The 24547-nt window shown below is 35.2% G+C and overlaps 3 protein-coding genes across 5 annotated transcripts in view; all 3 read left to right on the top strand.

The window, feature by feature from the left end:
• Positions 1-505: 505 nt before the first annotated feature.
• On the top strand, positions 506-8736 carry LOC143460577 (mitochondrial tRNA-specific 2-thiouridylase 1-like). The gene is made up of 9 exons (XM_076958150.1): positions 506-1129; positions 3373-3500; positions 3687-3921; positions 6181-6239; positions 6416-6580; positions 6723-6893; positions 7135-7276; positions 8067-8152; positions 8422-8736. The coding sequence occupies exons 1-9, from the start codon at positions 1051-1053 to the stop codon at positions 8641-8643; spliced, it is 1287 nt and encodes a 428-aa protein (XP_076814265.1). The 5' UTR covers positions 506-1050; the 3' UTR covers positions 8644-8736.
• Positions 8737-10076: 1340 nt separating this feature from the next.
• Positions 10077-14248, top strand: LOC143460985 (uncharacterized). 3 transcript variants are annotated; one of them, XM_076958701.1, is made up of 5 exons: positions 10077-10278; positions 11244-11484; positions 11678-11850; positions 12580-12819; positions 12980-14248. In XM_076958701.1, the coding sequence occupies exons 2-5, from the start codon at positions 11245-11247 to the stop codon at positions 13875-13877; spliced, it is 1551 nt and encodes a 516-aa protein (XP_076814816.1). In that variant the 5' UTR covers positions 10077-10278; position 11244; the 3' UTR covers positions 13878-14248. The 3 variants fall into 3 exon arrangements, with proteins under 3 accessions (XP_076814816.1, XP_076814815.1, XP_076814814.1); XM_076958700.1 differs by having other exon boundaries at positions 10080-10336; XM_076958699.1 differs by lacking the exon at positions 10077-10278 and having other exon boundaries at positions 10381-11484.
• Positions 14249-19350: 5102 nt separating this feature from the next.
• LOC143459262 (dynein axonemal heavy chain 12-like) overlaps positions 19351-24547 on the top strand; it is a 29775-nt gene continuing 24578 nt past the window's right edge. Inside the window, exons 1-10 of the mRNA XM_076956336.1 lie at positions 19351-19620; positions 19775-19865; positions 20047-20073; positions 20248-20437; positions 20836-20911; positions 21538-21696; positions 21989-22184; positions 23017-23151; positions 23298-23508; positions 24359-24519. Of these exons, the coding sequence (XP_076812451.1) occupies positions 19427-19620; positions 19775-19865; positions 20047-20073; positions 20248-20437; positions 20836-20911; positions 21538-21696; positions 21989-22184; positions 23017-23151; positions 23298-23508; positions 24359-24519 (1440 nt within the window). The 5' untranslated portion in view covers positions 19351-19426. The remainder of the gene's footprint in view (positions 19621-19774; positions 19866-20046; positions 20074-20247; positions 20438-20835; positions 20912-21537; positions 21697-21988; positions 22185-23016; positions 23152-23297; positions 23509-24358; positions 24520-24547) is intronic.

Raw genomic sequence — 24547 nt, 5'->3', positions numbered from 1 at the left:
TTGCATTTTGTTGTATACGACTACTTATCAGTTATATGATCTAGGAAAACATAATACAGTATTTAGCATAAAAAGTGGGATGCGCGGCATCAAAATAGTTTAATCGGCATTTCAAAAATGTACACCATAAACTGTCGGTTATTATTGTGCGTATGCTTATAAAACAAATAATAATGCTAATATAATAAAACAAATTCCATTGTAGTTCTTCTCCTTCGGTGTTCGTTTTTCTCATATTTTGACAAGTTGGAGAGCAAATACTGCCTCCGTTTCCGGACACTGAAAACCCGAGGTACGCCTCTGATTCCGTGTGAGTGTGACGTGCAAGTTCATATTGGTGCAATCCTTTGTGAGTGCAATCGCATTTAGGTGCAATCTCGCGTGGGCACAATGCCGTAACCAACCAGAAATAAATCATTATGTAGTGAAGATCAGTGTAGGGAAATACCCTGTTAGAACATTCTTTTCAAGTTTCTTCTGTTTTGTCCTTTAGGTTTCGAAATGTTTTACCATATTTCGTGTTTATAAATCACTCATTCTGTTTTCAGAATTAAGCGATAAAATTAGAAGAAAAAGTATGCAAAAAGTTGGTGTAATGGGTTTAGTGATGGCTTGATATTGGAGTCCTCAGTTGCACAAATACCTGTAAACGAATGAAACATCTAAAACAGCACACATCCTCGTTCCCGTTAACAAATACCATTAGTTATTCAAGATATCACGCTTACTACAACTTATTTGTAGCAATGATTAAAACAAATGCATTACTGACCCAAGACCCTAGAACCCCAAGATACCTGTGCGAGACCATCCCACTTTTTACTACCCTGTTTTACAATAGTACTAGTACCCTTTTTTCGTTTTAAGCTCTTTATCCATTCATGCTTTGCCAATTTTCCCTTTCATTACTTTTTCTTGAACATGTTTTTGTGATATAACTGTTAGCATACTTTTTTCAGTGAAATTGCAACAGCGACCTTAATCAAGTGACCTAATTAGCTCATACTCTCCGGAAGTGGAACACTCTAGTTATGTAAGACATTAATAAGTATGGTTTTACCAAGAATAATTTGTGCCATTTCTGGTGGTGTTGACAGCGCTGTTGCTGCACTGCTTCTAAAAAGAAAAGGTAATCTGTTTATTTGAAATTACTATAGTAATCCTTAACTGTTTAAAAATTAATTCGTTAAAATATTTTTAGCATATCCCCTAAAATCTATCATGTTTGTTAGGATGTCAGAGCTACTATAATCCAACTCGTTGTGATTTTCAAAACCTTAGTTCAATGGCAGATTTTATATACTCATATGTCTAGGGTTTAGTGCAGAGGTTTCTTGCCACTTGATTCTTTGCTATCATATATGACAGGGGTGGCCAGACCTGCTTCATGCTCGAGCCGCATATAACAAATTCCAGTTTTAAAGGAGCCACAACACAAACATAAAAACCACGAATTTATTCACTCACAACGAAGTGTAGCTATTGATTAACATTAGTGGTGCGTGGTGATACTATGAGTCTCCACCTGGGCTTCACCAACTCTTTTTGCAATTATTAGTATAACCGTAACCAAGACTTAAAACTAGGTCAGCCCTGACGTACAGCTTCAATCTGACAGTTTACTTAACTACAGTGTACAAGTTAGCACACTTCTGTACAATAATGTCCTTTTTGGAGTGTAATTTGATTATTACTAACAATGAGTCCATTGTTACTACGTGTGATAGAACGCATTGTTTCATAATCTGATCAAACAACCCGTCTAGACCGGGAAAATGCATGTCTAATTCATCAATGCAATTTCATTAAAGAGCCGCAATCAAAGGCTCAAGGAGCCGCATGCGGCTCGAGAGCCGCAGTTTGGCCACCCCTGATATATGACATCCTAGACTTCTTTTACCACTTTTAAATAATTTTGAATTTTAAGCACAGGTTATATAAGTTATAATCTAAGTTATAAATTTTGTATAAGCTAGTATGTAACAGTTTTCTAGATGTAATAAATATTACAATGGATGTTACAGTTTAACATTAAGTCTTGACCTGATTATTTTTGGTTGGTTTGTTTTCCGTACACTTTATTTGTTAATTATGTAAAATATTAGATCTGCTTATCGTTGTATATGCTTGTTTACAGTTTTATCTTCATATAAGCTAAATTCTTCTAAGCAGCATTATTATCATACCAACCAAAAACAAAGTGGTTAGTTTGTATTTCACCATCATCGCATTTGATGAAAATTAATTTCAAACATGTCAGCAAACCAAAGATTTTTTTCTCTATCCATTTTTATACGTTCACTGCATTTTTTGTTCAAGGAAAAGACAGATCAGCTTTTATTAAAACAAAAGTTTTTATCAAACAAATTTAAGTTCTCAATCGCCATTGAGTTACATATTTTGAAGCAAAGCAAATTTGTTTGTGATTAAATGTCATTAGAAGTCAAATTAGACAACATATTTATAAAATTTTATCGTTTGTTGCTGATACAAATAAATTCTAGATTTATTTGTCTTGACCTACATCATGATATGTTTGTGTTTATTTGAATCCAAATAAATTTCCTTGCTTAACGATACCAATACTGATTTATAAAAATAGTAATGTATAAATATAAATGTAGTGACACTATTTTGACACTATAAATGTAGTGACACTATCAAATGCAAACAGCTATTTTGATGCAGAAAGTGCCAAACATAAACCTGATTGTTTGACAAAAGTTCATCATTTTTAGGTGTTTTATCAAACTCAGGCTTCACTCTCACAAAATAAAAAAAAGTATTTTTTATCATGAGATAATGCATTCGAAATGCATTTGAACTGTTAACACTGCTTCATGAAATTTACTGTCTTCTCACACTATTTTCCTCTCAGCATATTATTTAATTAGTATTGAATACAATTAGCGTTTATAATTTGTATATTTTATGGTACTAGTTGAATTTCTTAGAAGACTTTTCTTACAACTTGTATGTTTCAAATGGTTTTATTTAATATGGTACTTTTACTTGCATAGTTGTATGTACACCAACAACACAGATTCTAGATGTAGTCGTTACCAAGTAAAGTTTCTTTTTTAGATTTAAATCATCTTGCCTTTTTATGCAGTGATATGGTCAGGTTGGCTTTGAGTTTGCATAACGTTAAAGAGACTAGACTAGTGCAAAAACAATTTCATCTTAATCTTATATCAAAGAGCACAAATATTTGAATAAATTGGTGAACAAGTTTGAAAACCCTTAGGCCACCAAGACCAACAAATTGCGACAAAACTTGACAAAGACCAGTTGTCTCATAGGCTACAGTTATTTGATACCTTTCAACTGGTTTAACTGTTTGGTTGATGTGTTTGTTCATGTATTTCCAAGGTTATGATGTGTTGGGAATATTTATGAGAAACTGGGATGTGCGCGACGAAATTGGGCACTGTACTGTTGATGAAGATGTCAAGTATGCCAAGCGTGTTTGCTCCGTTTTAAACATTCCATTTCGAGAGGTTAATATTGTGTTGTAAAATGCATGGGAAATTTATTTCAAACATGTAACCATTGGTATAGTATATTGTTTTAACCATTGTTTTCAAATTTTGATCATGGATCTAGCAGGTTTGGTAAGTTGAATGTCTACTTATACTTAATTTACGGGAATTATATACATACTTTTTATATCTATGTATGTCAAGGTTAACTTGGTAAAAGAGTATTGGAGTAATGTGTTTATGCCAACTATTGAAGAATATGAAAATGGAAACACTCCAAACCCAGATGTGCTCTGCAACCGGCACATAAAGTTTGATTCACTACACAAAAAATGTCACAGACTTTTTGGGGATGACAATTTCATTGTTGCAACTGGACATTATGCACAGACCACATTTGGAGAAAGAGTTTTGAAAGAAAACATGCAGCTTGAATTTGGTGAGTAACTTTCGAATGCATTTCCTTGATTATATTAGCAATAAGATTAATCTCATAAAATAATCATTTGGGCTGAGCCGATACGAACCCACACCTCAATAGATTCGCCAAATATCGCCTTTGTGGAAGATTAGGGCAAACACCAATACTAATAATGGTGAACCCAAATATGGTATTACTTATAAATTGACTGACGTACTAAAAAATGATGATTTAGTTTCCTGGCGAAGCTAAAATAGAGTCAACAGTACTTACAATGAAGGCTATTTTCCTAAGGATTTTGCTTTTCCAACTGCTTTTTAAACCTTATTTTTTAAAACAAAGTGATTAGGGATTACATCATGTTACAAGCAAGACTTGACAACTTTCGGATGAATTTTATTGTTTGGTTTTAATATGAATATCTTCCGGCTTCGTTTGTGTCAACCTACATGATATTTGGATTCGCACGAACCTGAACAACTTTGCTTGCCACACATTCCTAATAATTATATATATAATGTGCTACATATTCTTCAATACTAAGAAGTTTGGTTGCCTTTACCATTGGTTGTTTTTTTTGCTTTTGGTTGGCTTTGTGTAAATGCACATTAAGTTAGATGTTTTAACTTCAAAACTTTTCAACAACAGCCTTGTCCTGGCAAGCCAGCTTGTCTGTCTTTATGATTTTTCGAGCTATGCTGGAGCCTTGGGGAAGCCTTGCTCCGAAAAAATGTTTGTGCCAAAACAGATTAAAAGCATTTAGGCTAGCCAGCTTATACAAGAAGTATATAAGTCAATAAGAAATCCACTCCTGGTTGTGAAGCAAGCATTTGTTCATGATCAACAAAATGGCCTCATAACCAATATGTGAGACATCTTTGGGATATGGAAAGAATGTTTAATAAGGTCCTGTTGAATCTTGTAGCAATAGTATCACTGAGCATGAAGTTTCCAAACGGTTGTAAAGTCCTCCAAAACTGACAAAGCAAATTGGCAAACGCTTGTGATGGAATCCCGCTTGAAATGCTAAAGCGTGTGGACAGAGGCAGAAATTCTTTGGCTGACCTAAATGTTTTTAAATTGCCGTAAATTTTGGGAAAAACACTAAAAGACTGGCGAATAGGTGTTATTCTCCCAACACATATTGTAAATAGGGTGACAAAAGGTGTTGATTTTATCAAGGAATCTCTCTGCTAAGTCTACCTGGTAAGGTGTATGTCGGATGTGTTGAAAAGCAATGTTGTGAAGTGGATGGATTGCAGCTGGAGCACACAATGTGGTTCAAATTGTGTTTTCAACACAACTGATCAATTTTTTCTCTTATCAAAGCTTTGAAAACTATTGAGATACATAAAAACAAGGCCTTTGTCATGTTGTATCTGAAAAACATACATGATTAAGCTCCTATTTCTCAACCCTATCACCAACATGGAATCCACCAGTTCAATTTTTTGTTTTCAGAGAACCACTGCACAAAAATTTGACAAAGGTAATTTTGACTATGATTCATATTGATACTTTTACATGTGAAAACAAAGGTTTTCTCCATTGGCTTCATTTGGCATGAGCAAAAAAGAAATAAACCAACCAGTAAATCTTGTGGTCCATTTAGCAAGCATTTTTGAATGATTTGGTCATAATGTTTCAATGATTAATTATTTGTCAAAATCTATAGCACATAAGTCAAATTGGCAGACATAAAAAGTATTGTAAGCTCCCTCATCAGCTACCCTTATAACCCTCTTAAGGGGGCATCGAACACCAAAAAATGCCATAAAATCTTTGTTTGTTTTATTATACAGTGAATTTACTAAAAGACCGATTACTCGAAAAATTCTATATGGGGCTCTCTGAAATTTTGCACGTCAATTTAGTATGCTTTGGACTACTATTCCATAAAATGCCATCAAAAAACCATGATACAAACTTTTTTAACAAAGCCGCAAAATAAACACTAGAATTTTCGGTCTAAAAAACCCAATTTTAGCTACTTTCATGCTAATTTTTAGCCAAATTCTGCACGTGACCTGGGACATTGAAGCACGCCAACTGCTAGGGTAATTCCAAGGCTAGCTGCTGCCTTCTGGTTGGTCTAAACATGTTTTTTAAATCCCTACGTAGGAGTACAACGAAATCATAGAGATCTTAGTTTTAAGTGTTTGACAGCTCCTTAATAGTAGATGGCTGGCTCCTAAGAGTGTGAGAGTGAAGAGGTTAAAAATTAAGCACTATATTAATTAAACCATGGTTTTAAGTCCTTCTAAATGTTTTTTTTAGAGCAACAACTTTTGATGAGTGTTGACAAAAATAAAGATCAAACTTTCTTTCTTCATGAGGTTTGTAATATTTGTCTTCAGTTTTTGTTTTACAACATTAAGTTCGGAAATAAGTCTGAAATATTTATCATTGATTTTCTAGATCTTTTGATCCTAGCTTTAACCAAAGCACAGCAGCAACACATTTTTATTTACTGTACCGGTAAGTAAAAATATAAAGAAATTTTGTGTTGTAGGTAGCATTAAAAGCATTGCTTCACACCTATTTCCCCGTTGGGCACTTGCACAAAACTGAAGTAAAGGAAATTGCTGCGAGTTCAGAAGTAGACTTCACACTAGAGCGGAAAGAAAGCATGGGAATATGCTTCATAGGAAAAAGAAATTTTTCTGACTTTATTCAGGTTTGTTGCTTTTAAGATTGTATTTAAATTATGGCAAAACCAGTGCTAGTGGGAAATAATTACAAGTCCAGGAGATGGTAATAGTTATCAGCCATTGTCAGCACTTAAACGGTTTTTCAGGAGATTTTATAAAAATTCACAGGATTACGTCCCCCCCAAAAAAGGTTCTTTTGTGTGTTACGAAACTGGAAGAATAATGGGTGAACACAGTGGTTATTACAAGTATACCATAGGACAGCGAACGGGAATTGGTGGGCTGAGTGATGCATATGCAGTTCTTCATCGAGATGTTGTGTCTGGGAATGTGTATGTGGTAAAGTAATCTCCTTTGTCTCGCAAATTTTGTTTGGACCTACAGTAGTGTAAACAGTAAACATGTGATAATAACCATCATTGTGCATCAACTAATAATATCAATCCTATAATGAACTTCCTTTTCTACACTATCTCAAAATAGCAGTTTAAAGTTGGTATACTAACTTAGAAATGCCCTAATGTTATAAAACTGTAACTACGTTTTATAAAGGAAATTTTTATGAACCTAAATATCACAGGTTCATGGAATGGATCATCCAGCTTTATATTGTCAGAGTTTCATTACAAATCCAGCTCACTGGATTTCCGGGGTTCCAGAAAGCATCAAAAATGGGGAATCTTTTAAATGTAAATTTAGGTTTTTGCATAGGGAACCTTTAGGTAAGACTTGTATTATTGCAATTTTTTCAATGGAAGATTTAATGTTAGTGTTAAGCAATTTATTGGTTAATGAACAGTCGATGTATAAGGCTGTTACTGTTTTTTTTATTGTCATTGAATGTACTGGTCTGAATATTACCGATAACTCCATACTTTAACCCCCAAATCCCTGAAACAACTCAAACTCTGTAACAAGAATACTAACGTATATTTTTTGGCGATTTATTTCTTTTAATACCAGTGCTCCAGCTAACCTAGTCCTGTATCCCAAGTATATCTAAAATGTCTGAAATATTAAAACAAAATTATGTCTTGTATAGTAGGATTGTACTTTTTTTGGCTCTAGCACCTGTATTTGTTTTAGCAGCACTAGTGTATATAGGGTTGGAACCAGCCCCCCCCCCCCCCCCCCACGAGCCCGACCTTTTGGGCCATAGGAAGACATGCGAATTTTAGACCCAGTTTTTAAAAACATTTGCCCACCACTCAACGCAATGCTAAAGTCGCCACGGTGTAACAGGACATAAGGTTTGCTCGAACTCAGTGATGTTTGCCTAGTGCTTGCTCTTAGAACAAGGCCATAAAAATTAATTTAAAGACTAAAAATCAAATTGAAAAACTAACGTAAACGAGCTCATGCTGTAATCGGGACACAAGTCGATCGTCGCTGAGTTTAAATCGTCGGTAGACGGCTCTTAGTTGGAGCATATTGGTTCCCATGTACCGTATCATGATACAATTTCCTCGCTTTTTTGCATGTTAGGTATTTATTTTTGTTGTGTTTACTCAGTGGAATGCGAAGTAATTCCCTTTCAAGACGATGGTAGACTGCTAGTGATCTTGCAAGAGCCACAGCGGGCCATCACAGTTGGCCAGGTATTTGTAGTACTGTAGTTGTTTCGAGCTAATGCTTTTTTAATAACAAAACAAAGCTCTCATATATGCACAAGCATTTATTACAATATATTTAGTAACCGCTTGCAATGTGTGTTGGTATAAATTAGGCAGCACACAATTGTTACAGTTAAGCTGATGTCAAACGTTTTTTTCTGTGTTTGTTTCGCCATTGATCAAGTTACTTTTGTTTGCATAGTCAGTAATTTGACCAAAAGTTTTTCTCCAAATCTTGTATTATTACATTTCAGAACGCAGTCTTTTACTCAGGCGATCAATGTTTAGGCGGTGGACGAATCGATGACCTTGGACCATCTACGTTAGAATGCCAGGAACGTGGCCAATTGAACTTGACCACTTTTCGTAAAAACCCAGATAGATGGCGGCGTTTGGTCAACAGCTACGGAAAAAAACTTTGTCCGTTTCCAAAATCTGGTTTAATCTACAATAGCCAAGCCACTGATAAATGTTGATATTTTGATGCTAAACCGCTAGCCATGTTATAATACTATGCATAAGACCGCTTCTGGTCAATGTGAGCGAAAATAAAAATTCTTCCGCCCAGATTTATTTCTTATCAGTGCAGTGCAGTCATGCGAACTATCTTAGTTATATGTTATCAAATATGGAAACCTTGCTGGAGTTCGATATCTTCTACCTACCCACTTTTGTATTTTGAATATTTATTATCTTTTCCCATCCACTGATGAACAGCATTGAAGCAATTTTCATTTGTCAGTTGCTTGAACACACCACCTGCTCGTCTGCTTAATTTTCGCTTTTTCAACTTACGTTTTATGGATTTAACTAATTATAGGTTTAGTGGCCGTGCTAGTTGTTACCAGCAAATATTAACGTTATTTCTCTTGAGCACGTTTTAAGCCTTTTCAGCTTTGTCACTCATTCCTGTTTATTGGCGCGTGTGAGTAACAACTGGCTTGATTTCTCGTCTCCACCGCGCTTTTGACGAGAAATAAAATGATCGATTGATTCTCGAAGCGGTAGGCCTAATGTTTCAGCCCGAACCGTTGCTGATATGGATTCGATTGTTTTAGAAGACTTTTACTGGTTTTAAGAAGATCTGGACTAGTTATTGTGTCTGTCCAGGTGAAGTGAATAGGACAATAATTTAGAAGTGTTCGCATAGTCCGACTCATAAGCCTGACTTCTATTGTCTTTCAAAGAGTTTCCTTCTCGAGGTCACTTGAAGATGCCACTGGTAATGGTGATTAATGTCCGCTCGGTGGTAAACGTTTGTGAGAATGCCTTAATCTGTTCTACGTTATCATTCGCGGAGGAAAGGATTTTAATTTTAAAGTCTCGTAAACTAAACAATCCTTTCCTCTAAATGAGGTTTAATGTTAACTATATTGTCGCATCTATAAGCGGCTCCGCAGTTTGTATTATCACTTTTTGTTTGATGCTAGGCATTGAAACGGAGGAAGTGAAGGTCGAGCGTTCCTCTGTTCCATAGAGCTTAACACCCCCAAGTCTGGTCGTGTTTATGTAGGGCGGCTTAATCTGCTTTTCAAATATTTGAGCCAATCATTTAAGCAAACAAGGTTTATTGTTTCGTATGCTTATAAGCGAAATTATACGCGTCACCTTCAGCACGTAGGCGTGATATAAAATATGCAAAAGTAAGATAGATTTTTGGAAGGTGTACGTTTAATAAATAGCCAAACGAAATAGCATATGATATAAGATAAATATTTTGTACCCACAATAACAAATCTACAGAGAGTTTATATTCATTAAATTAACCTTACATTGCCAGATATCGATTTAAACGAGCTAACGCGTGGCATACAGGGCATAAGTTGGCCTTCTTTTATTCTCTGGTTGCTATAGTTACGGCTTAATCAAAGAGTGTATTGTGTCGTCATAACGTTTATTGTTACAATACAATAAGAAATTTAACTGTTCCTACGATATGTGGTCTTGTAACCTTTTGGAAGGGGCACATTTTTATGTGGTAAACATAACTATTATTTTTTAAAAGCTAGTTTAGTAGAAGCACATTCTCATTATAAAACTGTGGTGTTGGATTTCTGCTGGAAACAACAATACTGAGAAAGAGAAGATATTCAGTTAGTTGAGAGCAAGCTGTAAGCATGTTTTTAGGAGACGTTTGAATGGACATTAGCGCATCCGTGATTTGGATAAGTACGACTGTGCTGAACTACACTTTAGAACCAGTGTTTATGATTAAGTTGTTGCATGTAGAAAGTGTTCAAACTAGTGTATGTTAGACAGCGGAATGAACAAAGCCAGTGTTTTGTAAGGTGCTTTGAGGGACCGAAAAAGTCTCCTAAACTTCTTCTGCGGTCACTTTAAATTTAGATCATGGTTGTTTTTAATTTTTATGTACTTCCATTATGGGTTTGATAACATAACTGCAACTTCTTAAAATATCTTAGCGGTCGCCAAAGCAAAACCTTAAAAAAATTGCACAAGATGAACCTATAAGTTCTACTGTACTCCGTCACGTCTCCATGTATAGTATACATTAGGGATGGGCCGACACGAACCCAAACCCGAATAGATTCGCCGAATATCGCCTTTATGGAAGATTCGGGCGAACCCGAACACAATATTACTTATAAATTTACTTACTTTCGTAAAAAATGATGATATAGTTTCCCGACAATGCTAAACTAGAGTCAGCAGTACTTACAATGAAGGTCGTTTTCCTAACAATTTTGCTTTTTCGATCGTTTTTTAAACACTATTTTCGGAAAGAAAGCGATTTGTTTATCGATTACGTCATTTTAGAAGCAAGACTTGACAACTTTTGGAGAAAATTTTATTGCTTGCTTCTAATACGAATAGATTCGTTCGTGTCGACCTTCATGATATTCGGGTTCGCACGAACCCGAATAATCTTCCTCGCGGCACATCCCTACTATACATTGTATAGTGAAGACAATACGAAATGCCTCGATTGATTTTCTGAGCAAAGTTAATAAAAACCTACTTTATTGATGTGTGTTCGTTCATTTTTTGGTATACTCAAGGAAATAGGTGATAAAATAGAAATGGGAGATAACAATTTACTTAAAAATATCCTCAGCATGGACGAAGCGGAAGACAAAGACACAACTTTGGTGGATATGTATCATGACCTTCTTTTCATCGGCGAAAGACTCAAGAACGAAGTTCAAGCCGCTATAGAAAACGATCTCGCTGCAAAAGCAAAGCGAGCAGAAGGAGAAGAGAGCGAAGTGGAAGAAGAAGATGAAGACGACGAAGAAGAGGATGAACAACAGGAGGATGACGAGGAAGAGGATAGCGAAGATGAAAATAACAACAAAGTAAGCATTATATGGCAAAATTATAATGTTATGTTCAAATTAAAAAAACACTTGTTCTTCAAAACGGCAGCCGTTAGAATTGCTGTTTTGCACAAAGTTTTAGTAATAGTTAGCTTGTATAAAATTTAATAGTTTTCAAATAATCTCATTATATAACACTTGTTTCTAACTGAGTACCGCGTACTTTTCCAAGAAACCGAAAGACAAAAGGCAGAAAAAACCTGGTACTGAACTCGAACAACTGCTTGAATCTCTGGAGCTCCATAGGCAACAAAAGCAAAACTTGTTGATCAAGAAAGCGATTCTGTTAAAGTTTGAAGAAGCCCTCTTTGGAAACAACAACATAACCATGACAATAGATTTACGGTGAGGATATATATTATAACCTATTTAATTACAAAGTGACTATTTCACCGTATGTAGTTCACGCAACCTGTTGTTAAAGATAGACGCTGAGGTTAGGAGAATAGTTATGCAAAAAGTTAATTTTAGCTATTTAAGGTTTTATTGCAGTTAGATTTAGATGGTTTATAGGTTAGGTTAATTAGGTTTACTGTATCAAAATATTTAAGTTCAAAGGTTGACAGGCAACTGTGAAAAATACCTTCGAACACACGATTATTTCTGGTGAAATTTTGGAAGTCATTTAATTAACGTGAAAGCAAAATGAAAATGTTGAATTAAGTAAATTAACTGGAAAATCGCATCAAAGACAAACAGAAATAAACTAATAGAATTGTTTTTATGAGTTCTTTGCTGGTTCGCAGTATTAATATAGCAACATATCGTATTACGAACACATGTACAATACTAACATTGTTACAGACGATAACTAGCCGCGACCAAACAATACCGCCTATTTTAAATTTCAACAAAGTTTCTTTTGTTTAGTTTTTCCGTACTATTTTTCTATGGGCTTGGATAACATTCACATAGTTTTCGGATTAGACTATTTTTCCCTCCACAAACCAATTCGTGTTTCACTACCCATTGTGTTACATGTTGCTTGGCCGAAGAATATTGCGAACTAAAAACCATTGTTATTTATTAACCAAGTAAGCTTTCGTATTATAACTTATATTTCCATTCGTTCAGGCAAGTAGGCGAAGAAGAGAAAGAAGGCAAACTGGAGGAAATACTCCAGTGTAAAAACCTTACTCGGTACATGCCAAAGAAGGAAACTGAAAACGGAATTTCTATGGAGTTTGCCGAAAAAGCTGCTTTTAGAGAATCCGTCAGCGTAGCAGAAAGCCCCCCAGACATACTAAAACCTTTTCGCTCAAAAACCCCCAAGAAAATTGCAGTCAACCTGATAAAACAGCAATATAATATCAGGTACGAAAATGTGATTAGTTTACATTTACACATATAGCGACAAACTTTGGTATGCAGTTGCAGTTTATTGTACCTGTGTTCTTAGTCTACTATAAAACACGTTGTTCTGGCGCATGCAGGCACCCTACTAAACTAATCAATTCAACTGATGTTATTCTAGGTGGAACACTAAAAGCGGCGAATCAAAACCGTTCGATTTTTTCGATCTTCCAAAGCAGTTTCGAAAAGGCACTGTGCGGAAAGCTCACATGCAAACTTTGCTGTATGAACACAAAGCTAGCATCATCAACCTTCCGAAGACCGTTAACGCTACTGGTACTTTAACAAAAGAAGATTTATGCCCTTCTTTTGTCTATGTGAAGAAGGATCCTTACGCCAAAGATGCCAGTGAGGCGGATGAATCGACTCCGGTGCGAGCCCGAGACGAACCCAAGTTCTCCTGGCAGCGATGGACGGTGCAAGGGGGTGACTGCACTGAGCTTGGATTTGAATTCCCGATCGAGCTGAAGTGGATCAATCCCAAGGTAAAGACGTTGATAAAAAAACTTTGCCATCCGGTTTCAGACGACTTTCATCCGGAGAACACAAACAATCTGATGTACCTCCTGGTGGTTAATGACACGACATCAGAAACGCTATCCGAAGTTGGAAACTGCAGTCAGATTTACATAGGAGCTGCAGATGAAGGCCTGAAGGAGAAATTTCTGCAAGGAGACAACTGTCATTGTGCTAGAATGAAGGAATTATACGAACAGTTTAGCACAATGGAGGCATTTACGCCAAATACGACCGCCTTGCTTGTTGAACTAAGAATTCTCCTGGCTCTGACTAGAAAGGAATCTCATGCTCTCTTTGCTCTGCAATCGTTTGATGACCCAAGAACTCTAGGTCGTGAACTTCATGATCTCATTATCCAAGTTCTTTGTCTGGCAGACAACGAGATTTGGGGGCCAGCTGTCAACATGAAATTTGGACTAAATGTTAAAGAAGAGTTAAAAAAACGACGTCGGTACTTACCCGATCACTTTCCTGGATCACATAGAAAGAAAAAGAAGTAAATCACAGAAATCTGACACAATTTTGTCGTGTTTATTTTGGTCACATGCAGTCCTGACTGGCACCAGTTAGTCACTTGTAGTCGAAACACCTTTCTCAAAAAAGCGCCGCCAAAGTGGCTGTAAGGTGTATGTAATTCACGGTGGTAAATCTCCCAAAGTATTTATCACCTAGATCCAGCACAGAATTATTTGCACTTACGTGTAAAAACTTTTTGTACGGATTTTTGCACTTATTGTTTCGTATGTAATTTTAAGTACAAAACTGTACGAACATTGTATATAAGCTGATGAATACTTTTTACCATCTAAGGCATCTCGATAAATCTATAACGTTAACTTATTACACTAATTACAGTATAAGTCAATGCATGTTTGGTTGCTTTGCATAATTCTAGCACTTTCGCTATTTAGGGGAGACTACAATAGTCGGTGGGTTACTTTTAAAATCCATTTACAGTACTTAATATATTTTGGAGAAAGAGTCAAATGTGTTTGAGTAGTTTACCTATTCATAGCTTACTTTGGATAGCTCAAAAGAAACTTTAATTCCATTAAATTTAACTTTAACTTTAATTTCATTTAATTTACTTTAATTCCAACTTAATCCACTTTCTGCTAGAGACATTTTTAAAAAACCCTTAATTTGAAAAAAGAAATTATGTTGAGGCAAAAGTTTCCTAACTTTTTAAGAGTCACCAAGTTCCTGGGCTACGTAATTATAACTCACTCGTGATAACCTAGAAAGAATTTTTATACAAGACCCCAAACAAATTTTCAAGCTTTCCCTTCAAAGAAATGAAAGAACCAAGCGATTTATTTGCAACTTGACGGATTCCGAAAAGCTTTCCTACCTGGATATGTTTGAAGTAAGTTACATTTCAACGTAGGCTATACCAAGGCATGCAATTTCTCAACTTTTTCTCCGCTGAAAAATGTTATGTGTCGAAGATAAAATGGTCTTAACTTGAACGTCTTCCAAATTGTGTGTTTTTATTTTCGTGTTTATTTTCGCAGCAAAAGTATAAGTTAGTACAAGAAAAGGGGCAAGGCATAATAATAGGCAGGGCGTTTTAAAGAGGAAAACATAACAAAAATGTTGCGCTTTGCGCATTTGAAAGAAGCAGTTGGGCAAGTAGGTTGTTAAAATAAATATTCTTTAAGTTTAAAAGCTTAGCTGTCATTATTTCACTGAAAAAATTCGTGCGCTCCAAGCTATTTGTCACAGTTTCTTGTTAGCTTAACTTAAATGTTACAGTAGAATTCGCCTATAGTGACTTCGGCTATAGTGACACTTCGCCTATAGTGACACCTGTTGCAAAGTCCCGTTTGCAAACCATATGTTTTACATAGAAATGACTTCGCCTATAGTGACTTCGTGTATAAGAACACTTTGCTTATTGGGCTCAACCCTTGGGCTCAAAAATTTCCGTATAAGGACACTCGTTAGTTTGTGATGTAATAATATATAATTATATACTTTATCCATGCGCAAGCAAGATGATAGAAAAGGTTTATGAGCAGGCTTCATAATAGTGATGTAATAAAAGCGTAGGCTACTGTGGCTGCTAGCCTTGTTCCATGCTTTTGTTCTTGTGAGTTGTGATCAGGTTGATTGTCATTGTATAGTTTGTCGATCTAGCAACAATCGCTATGTACAATAGAACTTGCATATAATGGACACGTGTATAACGAATAACCGTATACAACGGACTAATTCTCCAGTCCCTTTGAGGAAAACAATGTAAAATACCTCGTATATAACGGATATCGCATATTACGGACAAATTTCGCTGGTCCCGACTGGTCCGTTATATGCGAGTTCTACTGTAGTCATCTGCGGCCATTTTACCTTGACTTCGTCTATAGCAGGCATGCACAACTCAAAACAGTACACGGGCCGTTTTAGGGAAAAAATATTTTTCGCGGGCCGCGTGCTAACGTTGTTGTAACTAACGTGTAGCCTACTTTATATAATGTGACCGATTAACCGTTGAATAAGAGATATCGTTGAGAAGATGGTTACTGTCAAGAGACGGTTGCCTCTCGCACTACAGTATCTAGTTGTTTTTAACGCTTAGCGACGGTAAAGCATCGGATTCGTTGATTATGTAACTGTAACCGTGGAGAAATTGCCTGAATGAGCGAAATCACGGAATATCTCGTGGGCCGCATGAAAAGGTTTCGCGGGCCGTATGTTGTGCATGCCTGGTCTATAGTGACACTTCGCTTATAGTGACACTTTTTCCGCGGTCCCTTCAGGTGTCACTATAGACAAATTCTACTGTATAAGGTAATAATCTAAACACAACCAAAATCTTCCTTCTAAATCTACCTCTAAAGCTGCATCATTACCTCGAGTCTTTCCATCTCTTCAATGAATTCTTTGCTATACTTTACGCTTTATATATATATTTCTAGTTCGACATAACGAAGCCGTAATGTATCAAAAAACACAAAATGCGGCTAGATTTGTATGCCAGATGATGCCCATTCGAATTAAAAATATCCGTATGAAACAAGTATTGCCAAAAATAAAAACGCTTTAGATTTTTAGCACATCTTCGGAAGACAATTCAATTGCCATGAAAAAGGAGGAAGAATTCTCCAAAAGACGGACGAATGCTAGCCCTAACGTATTAGCATTTTAAGACCCAAACCTGTTTGCTATTTTTTTATGTGTATCATCGGGCTTTGTATTTTTTTTGTTTTAAAATTTCCGGCTTAGTAGTAGTACTAGTATTTTACAGCGCTTTGTGTTTTTGTATGAAATTATTTACTGCAATTTAAGTCTATCCCGTTTCGAAAAATTATGTAAAATAATTCTTGTTCTGCTTCTTTCAATGAAATTATTTCTTTTAACATCACGTTACATTACATTTACACATTACATTCAACATTAAAAATACATAAATAAAGTTAACCTTCAAAGTGCCAAACTAGCCTATATCCTGTTTTTTATTTTACTTTAGGATTTGGTTAACACGGTTCGGGCAACATCAACGTTGTGAGTGATGTCTGTGAAAGTTTTTACGACCTCTACGCATGACTTGTCGCGTTACCAGGTTACAGATGTACTCTTTACTCAAATTGATTCAGATTGTGCAAGCTAACCTATTTGTTATTGATTGATGTACTCTTGAATTAGGTTAACAGCGGATTTCCGCTTCCAGTCCATTTGATTTGGTATGAAGACACATTTTAAAATATTTTTATTTTAAAATCGATCTGGTTTCTTAATCTAAGCTTAAGGTACAATAGGCTTACAAATCTTGACTAGCCTAAGCCTAGTAGTGATGCGCAATAGACCTTAGCCTAAGTGCCTAAGTGTTAATAAAGTTAAACTCTCTTGATTCTGATGGTGATACAAACCTGTAAGTCAAGTCGAGTCATTTTAATTACATTATCAAGTTCAGTCAAGCCAGATTTTCCGTGTTAACACAAGTCAGGTCAAGTCTTTTAAACAACAAAACACATATAGAAATAGCCTACCGGCATATGCTTATACAGTAGCAATTCAAGTTTTTCCAAAAAGTGCTTTGAATCAGACTCCAATTACAAGTCAAAGATCTGAGTTTTTCCATCTCTACCTTATAGAACTAATTTATATAAAATTGTAGAATTGTGGAAACCATAGTTAGGTTGATTCATTGCGTCAAATCCCGAATGGAAAGTACGGTAGTTTTTGACAAGAAGTCATGCGTACAAGGACGCAAATTTTGGCGTGATGACGCACACTGAGGCCTCAATTATTTTTTTATTTATTATAAATTGGCGTTCAAACAGTCTTTTTGTTTGTTTATTATAAATCGGCCTGAAGATAAAAAATTCAGCGTGCACGCTTATGAATCTCATGCAGACAGCTTCCACTCTTTCCACTATGGCCGTCATTGTGTAGTGTATGCTGAAGAAGATCACTTAGCATACATTTTAACAAAATTTCGTTTTCATGTTAGTTATAAAACTTGGGCACAATATTTTGGCAAGGGGTGATGTTGTCTTAAACAGGATTAAGCAAGTAAACTAATTACTAGCCCAAATGGTCAAGTTTGACAACTGCGTGAAGATCTTTAAATCCATACACCACAGTGCTCAATGTTTTTTTTATCCATGTTGCCCAGGAAATTTAATTCTCATACTCATATAAGGGAATTTTTTGAATGAGTGTACTAGGGCCTAGCCACATGTAAAGTAAATAACGAAAACGTTTCAGTGCTCAAAATTTTGTTTTCCTGTCATTTTAGATAAACTGCAGTGTATGGCAATTTTCACTGAGATCTTGTGGGCACAAAAACAAACTTTCGGTGTCCAGTTGCGCAAAGAAACTAGCCGATGTGCACTTGTGACTGTAACTGTTTGTTGCTATAGGGAAAATACAGCCTTTTATACTAGAAAAGGAAGAAGAAATAGTGTCTCTTTTTCACAGGAGACTTTTAAGACTTCTCTTCTCCCATCGAAGAGTGGCATGCGATTTTGTTCTACCAGTGTCATTCTGGTCCTTCCAGAACAGTCATTCTTGATTGTGGACTGGAAAGTAGGCAAATTGCTTTGTTGTTTTTTTGGAAGTCATCCTAGTTAGCTATCATTATCAGCTGATTACAAAGCAAAAATTTTTGATTGCAAAACATTTAAAGCTGACTGATGGTTATCATGAGGCATGTTACATTAGCGCTTGTCACTTTATACATAACTGTTAATAAAAAGTGAAGTGTTTTCGTCTTTAGGTTCCCAAAGTATTAAGAGTTTAAGGAACGGAATATTTAAGTATGCCAAATTAAAAAGGTAAACTAAATTTTTGAAAGTTCATAAATTTGTCCAACACCATAATGCTATGCTTTTTTTCTTGATCAACAATAGGGTATAATTAGATTAGTGTTTGATCAAACTGGTATTTGTTGCTCATAAAAATGTGACCAAAATTTTGTGTCAATTGGAACAGGTAAAAAGGCTAGCTCAGTAACCGGGGCTCATTCGTTCTGATGACTTTATTGTAATATAAATTTAAATCTGTCACATAATATGCTAACTTATTCCTAACCAGAATCTATGTTTTAAACTAACTTCACTATACACCTCCAATTTAGTTCAATTCAATTCGAAGTAAAATAAATTCAAGTTTTTGCATAATCATTCTCTCAACCAACCATATGCGTTACATGTGCATGACCTACTTTGTGGTAACTTTAGTTAAACTGGAGGCTAGGTACTTCCCCTTATTAGCCTAATTGGACAAAAATAAGAAGTTTCTATAATTAGTAGGCTTGTTAACAGTACTTGCATAATTACGTAATCTGATTGACTATTGGTTCGTAACCGTAAATCCATAATTTGCAGTAACATTGCTTTTTAAATTTTTGAATTACGACAAGTTCTTTCTGAAATTATCATAGGTTTATGATTTAATAATTATATAGTTTTACTATCAAAATTAATTCAAATGATTGACTGTGGCTTGTGCTTTGCAATTTGCAGTTTGTTTTATAATAAATAAATATGATATGCTAATGTACAAGTGAAATTTGTTAAAAAGTATAAATTTGTTGCTGATCGCCATGTCTTCCAAAGAACAACGCGGTCCTCGTACTGCAACAGTAGGAGGAGGTGCTCAACACCGCACAAAACTTCCTCCTATTCCAGTGCGAAATCGAGCAGTTTCTGGTGGTGGAGGAAGTCGAGATTTCTCAAAGAGCAAACTGATGACGTATCGCAGAAGCAAGCATTACCAACGAATGCTGAATGACATTATGTAAATAAAATCTTAAGTTGGAGTGTTTTTGACGTGTCAATTAATTGAATAAATGTATTAAATATCTTACGTCAGGGTAGCAGTAAGTTTAAAATGTAGCAGCTAGAATGCTGAAATTGTTGTTGTTGAATTGGCATGATTTTTGTTCTTATAGAATCAAAGAAGCAGAAAAGGCTGCAGAGGAAACAGAAGAATTTGTTCGTCATGCTTCTCCCGATAAAAATGAACCTGGAATGCCTGTCTCTGTAAGGCACACTCTCCACATTTTTTAAATTCAAAATAGCATTACAGACCTGCTAGTTCTTATGAGTCTATGATTTTCTGTATGTACTTTCCATGTCTTTTAAGTACTTCTTATGCCTTTTAAGTCTTTGTGGATATTAGGAAAAGTTTTACCATACTTATAAGTGTCCTTACATTATGCAGATGATGAGCCATGAACGAAAGAGAAGGGTTAGTATAAATTAGTGCAGTGCAACTGTGTTTAGTACTACATAAAAATGATAGCTTAATTAGTTAATTAATTACATAGATTATTAACAACCAATGTAAGTTACAAACTATATATTGATGCTGCACTTTCGTGATTATCGTGAGTAAAATGCATCGCTTTTCATGTCTTTACAGCAAATGTACATGTATATGAAAAAATGTGTCGAATCTGGTCCCGTAGTACCAGTCCAACAAGAATGGCTTCAATCTATCTTGGAGAAAATTCCTCAGAAATTGCAGACAAGCAAGCAACAGAAAGAACAGATTAATGAGATATTGACTGAAGTGAAATCTGACTTTGAAACAAGCACAAGAAAGTCAATGGGTAAAATTACAATATAAAATTTTTTTTTATCTGTACTGCATTTATTTGTGTGTAGGTCGGACGCATGTATAAGGTATAACCCAAAATTCTCGCTCAAAAATAGTACAAAATATTTTGAACATATTTTATTTGCAAAAGCGCTACATTTAATATCCTTCAATGTGATGCTTCAGTCACAATCTTGTGATTAAAAGTTGCAATCCATACTTTTCGGCAAACCAAACCTTAATCACATTTTGTCTTCAACCTATAAATATCTGACAATGACAAAACACTAGAGCAGTATTAATTCATAAAAAGCAAATCACCCCAAATAAGCTATCGCAACAATACCATTACTATATTAATATAACAAATATTACTTATTTACTTATTGCAACATAAAAATATTTACCTAGTGCAACATGTGTTGTTGAAACCTTCCGTCAAGGGTCTTGACAAAGAAGAGGCTGGCCCGCCACCATGCGAACCTGTGTAAGTTACTACAATATGATCTAGTAAAATTATTTCAATTACATTTTGGAAAGGCCAACCGGCTCTTTATTTACTTCAAAATATGTCATATTTACAGTACAGCAGAATTCGTTTATACACCCAACTCGGGATCAGCTGGTTTTTTGATATTTTCAGTTTTAGTTATAATGACTGGTTTTCCTAAAACTGCAACTAAGCAACTCCCTAGGGGGTAAAATTGCAATTAATGTATTGCACTGTATTTGTTCAACACTAAACCTCTGCGCAACGAAGTTTGTGTAGGTGGAAATTTTTTTCTGAGATGGTTATCTACTTGTTCGATTAGATCTTCAATTGTCATAGGCCATTATTTAAACACAGTAAAGAAGAATTTGCCTGCATGGGAAACTGAAAAGGAGTGTGTAAAGCACTGGCTTCTTGGAGTGGGTGTATTAGCCAAGGTTTTTATAATGAGGAATGAATAGGAAAACTCCTTCCCAAGTAATCTGAATGAAATAAGCAGTTGGTTGTATTAATCGAATTCCACTGTGCATACAAAACGAAAATGTGATCGTGACTGATTTTAAAATACATTTCCAGATATATAAACTCACTTACATTTGCTTTTATGCTTGAAATAATTCCAGGGGTATTGACTATTCCAGTCCTTGGCATGATCAGTTTATAAAAAATCGCAAAGAGATTGAGGACAATTTGTGGATTGTTCACAGTTCCATGCAAGTTGTTCTACAAATGTGTCAGAATAATCTTCAAAACTTACTTATGGTTGATCTTGGAGGACTGAGGTTTGTGCAAATTTAATTTTTGCTGTTTATAAGCTATTATTATTGAAGCTTAATCCTTAAGCATTTAATTCGTTTGAAAATTCATTTGGATAACAATCAGCAATTGCTGTAGTTTTCTAGTTTCATGATTTAACTTGTTTATCAGGACTTAGTTAACCCAACTGACGTTAAGCAATGATTATTTTTCAATTTGCACAAAGAATTTGAAATGTAACATTTTACAAATAAACATACTATGGTGTTTGCCTGGATATATGTAAAGCAAATGTTGTGACAACTCCATTTTTTGCAGAGCTCAGGGTCCAACAGACATTGATCATCTTCGAAATCATGTTGCTATTGAATGTGAAAAGACTGAAGACCGACTGATGCAGCGTTGGTATCCCCGCATCATCAATATCTATAGCGATGATGAGAAATTTAAAATGATTCGGAAAGATAAGACAGACTCCTTTTATGCAAGTGTCACAACTCTTATTTCAAACCAGGTATTTGCAAATTAATGCTTACTATACAGCTAGGGGTAGTTCCGTATTTTCCGGATGCTAGTATGCGAATCGACGGCAGTCTGTATTCTTATGAAGTTAATGAGTCAACTGAACAATGACCAATCAATGTGTTAGTAAGTTGGGCGTTACAAGTTTATTGTATAATGACACAATTTTATTTGTGGAGTTTAAATTTGATTGTTTTGTTTGCCCCTTTGATTTAAGACATTTTGCATTCCGTAGTGCTGGCATGATGCTATAAATCGTGATGGTTTTGCTACATGTGAAATAGTTCAGTCGGTTAATTACATTTTTATGCTACTGGTTGCAACAGAATTGTTTCAGTTCTTATCGGCTTACAAGTATAAAAATGTCAAATATCAGTGAGCTACAGAATGCTGTCATATTTGATGCTATTATATTTCCTTTAAACTGGGCCTAATTATTGTTATTATAAGAAACAATGACTGGCATAATGTTACCTTGATTTAAAGTCATTTGATATTTCAAGTTTCTTGTGGTCTATATTATATCTATTGTTTTGTGGATTGTATTACTTGTTATTTGATAGCTTAACATTTCATTACTGGTAATATTGTTGGTTTTTACATAGTGAAACTAATGTTTCAATTCATACATTTTTATTCTGTTGTTTATTCCAAAGCATTTTTGTTTTTATGAATTTTATATACTATTGTGCATAATTTTTTTAGTTATTCATTTCTGAACTCTTAGTATTAAGCAATCATAGATGATGTGAATTTTTACACATTAAGAGTCTGGTTATTATTTTTTAATCACAGCTTCCCTGTAAATATGTGTTTTGTTGTAGTTGAAAGACCTGGTCGTGAGATCCCTAGACCACTGGGTATCGCTATTTGATTTAGATGACAAATGCAAACTTCCTATTTTCAAAATGGAACTTACATTTGATGAAGGAAAAATGGAGTTTTATCCAAGTTTTCAAGTAAAGACAATAATCAAGTCGCAGTTGCCTGATTTAATTATGGATAGAACTTAACTACAAATGAGACTTGATGTTCCCCTAATGACGTTTTTATATCTTGTAGTTTTTATGTATCTCTTGTAATTCTTATGTTTGGTGTCTTGCAGGATCTTGAGGAATGCATATTGTTTGTTGCTGATACCATCAGCGGTAGCATGCATAGCGTACCTACAGTCCAGTCGTGGCTCTCTGGAGCAGCATCCACAGTGAATGTAGACACCTCAATCACAGATGATCGAGTTATGTCAGTGTTGGCAACGCTAAGGGATGCTGTCAAACATAATTTTGAAGCCGTTCAGGAACATATGAACTTCTTTGGTAATTTCGTCTTTGCTGTATTCCACATGACTTTGTCATTTTAATGCCTCGGCGTGAACCTTACAATCCATTAATTGAAACAAAAGATATTTTTCATTCAACAGGTTGATTTTTCAAAATGTGCTAAATTTTAGAAAACTCTAATTGCAATATTATAGCTAGTAGTTGCCATTTAATTGTATTTTGATGGCTTCTACTGTTTACATGTATACTTAATACATATCCCAGAATAAATGCACTACAACATGATAGCAAGTTTCTGAATGCAGTGTTGCTATGGTATCAGCAGGCCACATGTGAAACTTTGACCGTGATTTCAACTTGTCATAAATCAAGAATTTTAGGCTTACTAAATCAAGCATTTTGCTCTATTGCACTTTAAGAAGTTTTTTATTACTTCTTGCTTTTGCTTGGATTGTCTTGATTGTGCATGATTTATCAGAAAAAGCTACTTTTTGCTCAATTAAAAGCACTACATTTTATTAAGAAAAAATATCTAGCCTGATTTTCCACTGCATATATAAGAAAATTGCGCTGTAAATTGTTCAGTAAGCACCTGCACCCGCTCTTGTGCTTTGATGTCATACTGTGTTTAATTTATCCTGAGTTTTGACTTGTATAACACACATGAGGCCTAATCAGCTGTTGTACATACCGTACATAAATGCAGATAATTTCAGTTGTATGACCTAGCTGAAATTGAACGGTGTTATGAATGATTGATGATGGAAATGATTTTGGCAGTTCTTTTTAATGTCATAAATGCACTCTTGGATGCCCTAAAACCCTAAACTTTAGCTAAAACTTTGGATTTTTTAACTTTAATACAACTTTTCTCTTGCATGTGCAGTGGAAAAATACAGCTATCTAGTGAATGGGGAAGCTGCGTCTGATATTGAGAAGTTTAAGGCAGAAGAACACAGCTTCAAAGACTACTGTGAATATATTGAGCAGTTCCGTAACACTGCAGCTGACATCAACAATCTTGACAGCATTGTTCATTTTGACATGGTGATAAATTCTATAACACACTTGGCAA

Source organism: Clavelina lepadiformis, chromosome 5 (assembly GCF_947623445.1).
Source record: "Clavelina lepadiformis chromosome 5, kaClaLepa1.1, whole genome shotgun sequence".
NCBI lineage: Eukaryota > Metazoa > Chordata > Ascidiacea > Aplousobranchia > Clavelinidae > Clavelina > Clavelina lepadiformis.
The sequence above is the reverse complement of the archived record's forward strand: the minus strand, read 5'-3'. Positions and strand labels throughout refer to the sequence as shown.

Bases quoted from the DNA above. Each gene is read 5' to 3' on its own strand.
- LOC143460577 (XM_076958150.1), top strand. From the start codon at position 1,051: ATGGTTTTACCAAGAATAATTTGTGCCATTTCTGGTGGTGTTGACAGC. The intron at 3,501-3,686 runs GTTAATATTGTG...ATGTATGTCAAG, and splicing joins TAAACATTCCATTTCGAGAG to GTTAACTTGGTAAAAGAGTA. The intron at 7,277-8,066 runs GTAAGACTTGTA...GTGTTTACTCAG, and splicing joins TTTGCATAGGGAACCTTTAG to TGGAATGCGAAGTAATTCCC.
- LOC143460985 (XM_076958699.1), top strand. From the start codon at position 11,155: ATGTGTGTTCGTTCATTTTTTGGTATACTCAAGGAAATAGGTGATAAA. The intron at 11,851-12,579 runs GTGAGGATATAT...CCATTCGTTCAG, and splicing joins ACCATGACAATAGATTTACG to GCAAGTAGGCGAAGAAGAGA. The intron at 12,820-12,979 runs GTACGAAAATGT...ATGTTATTCTAG, and splicing joins AAACAGCAATATAATATCAG to GTGGAACACTAAAAGCGGCG.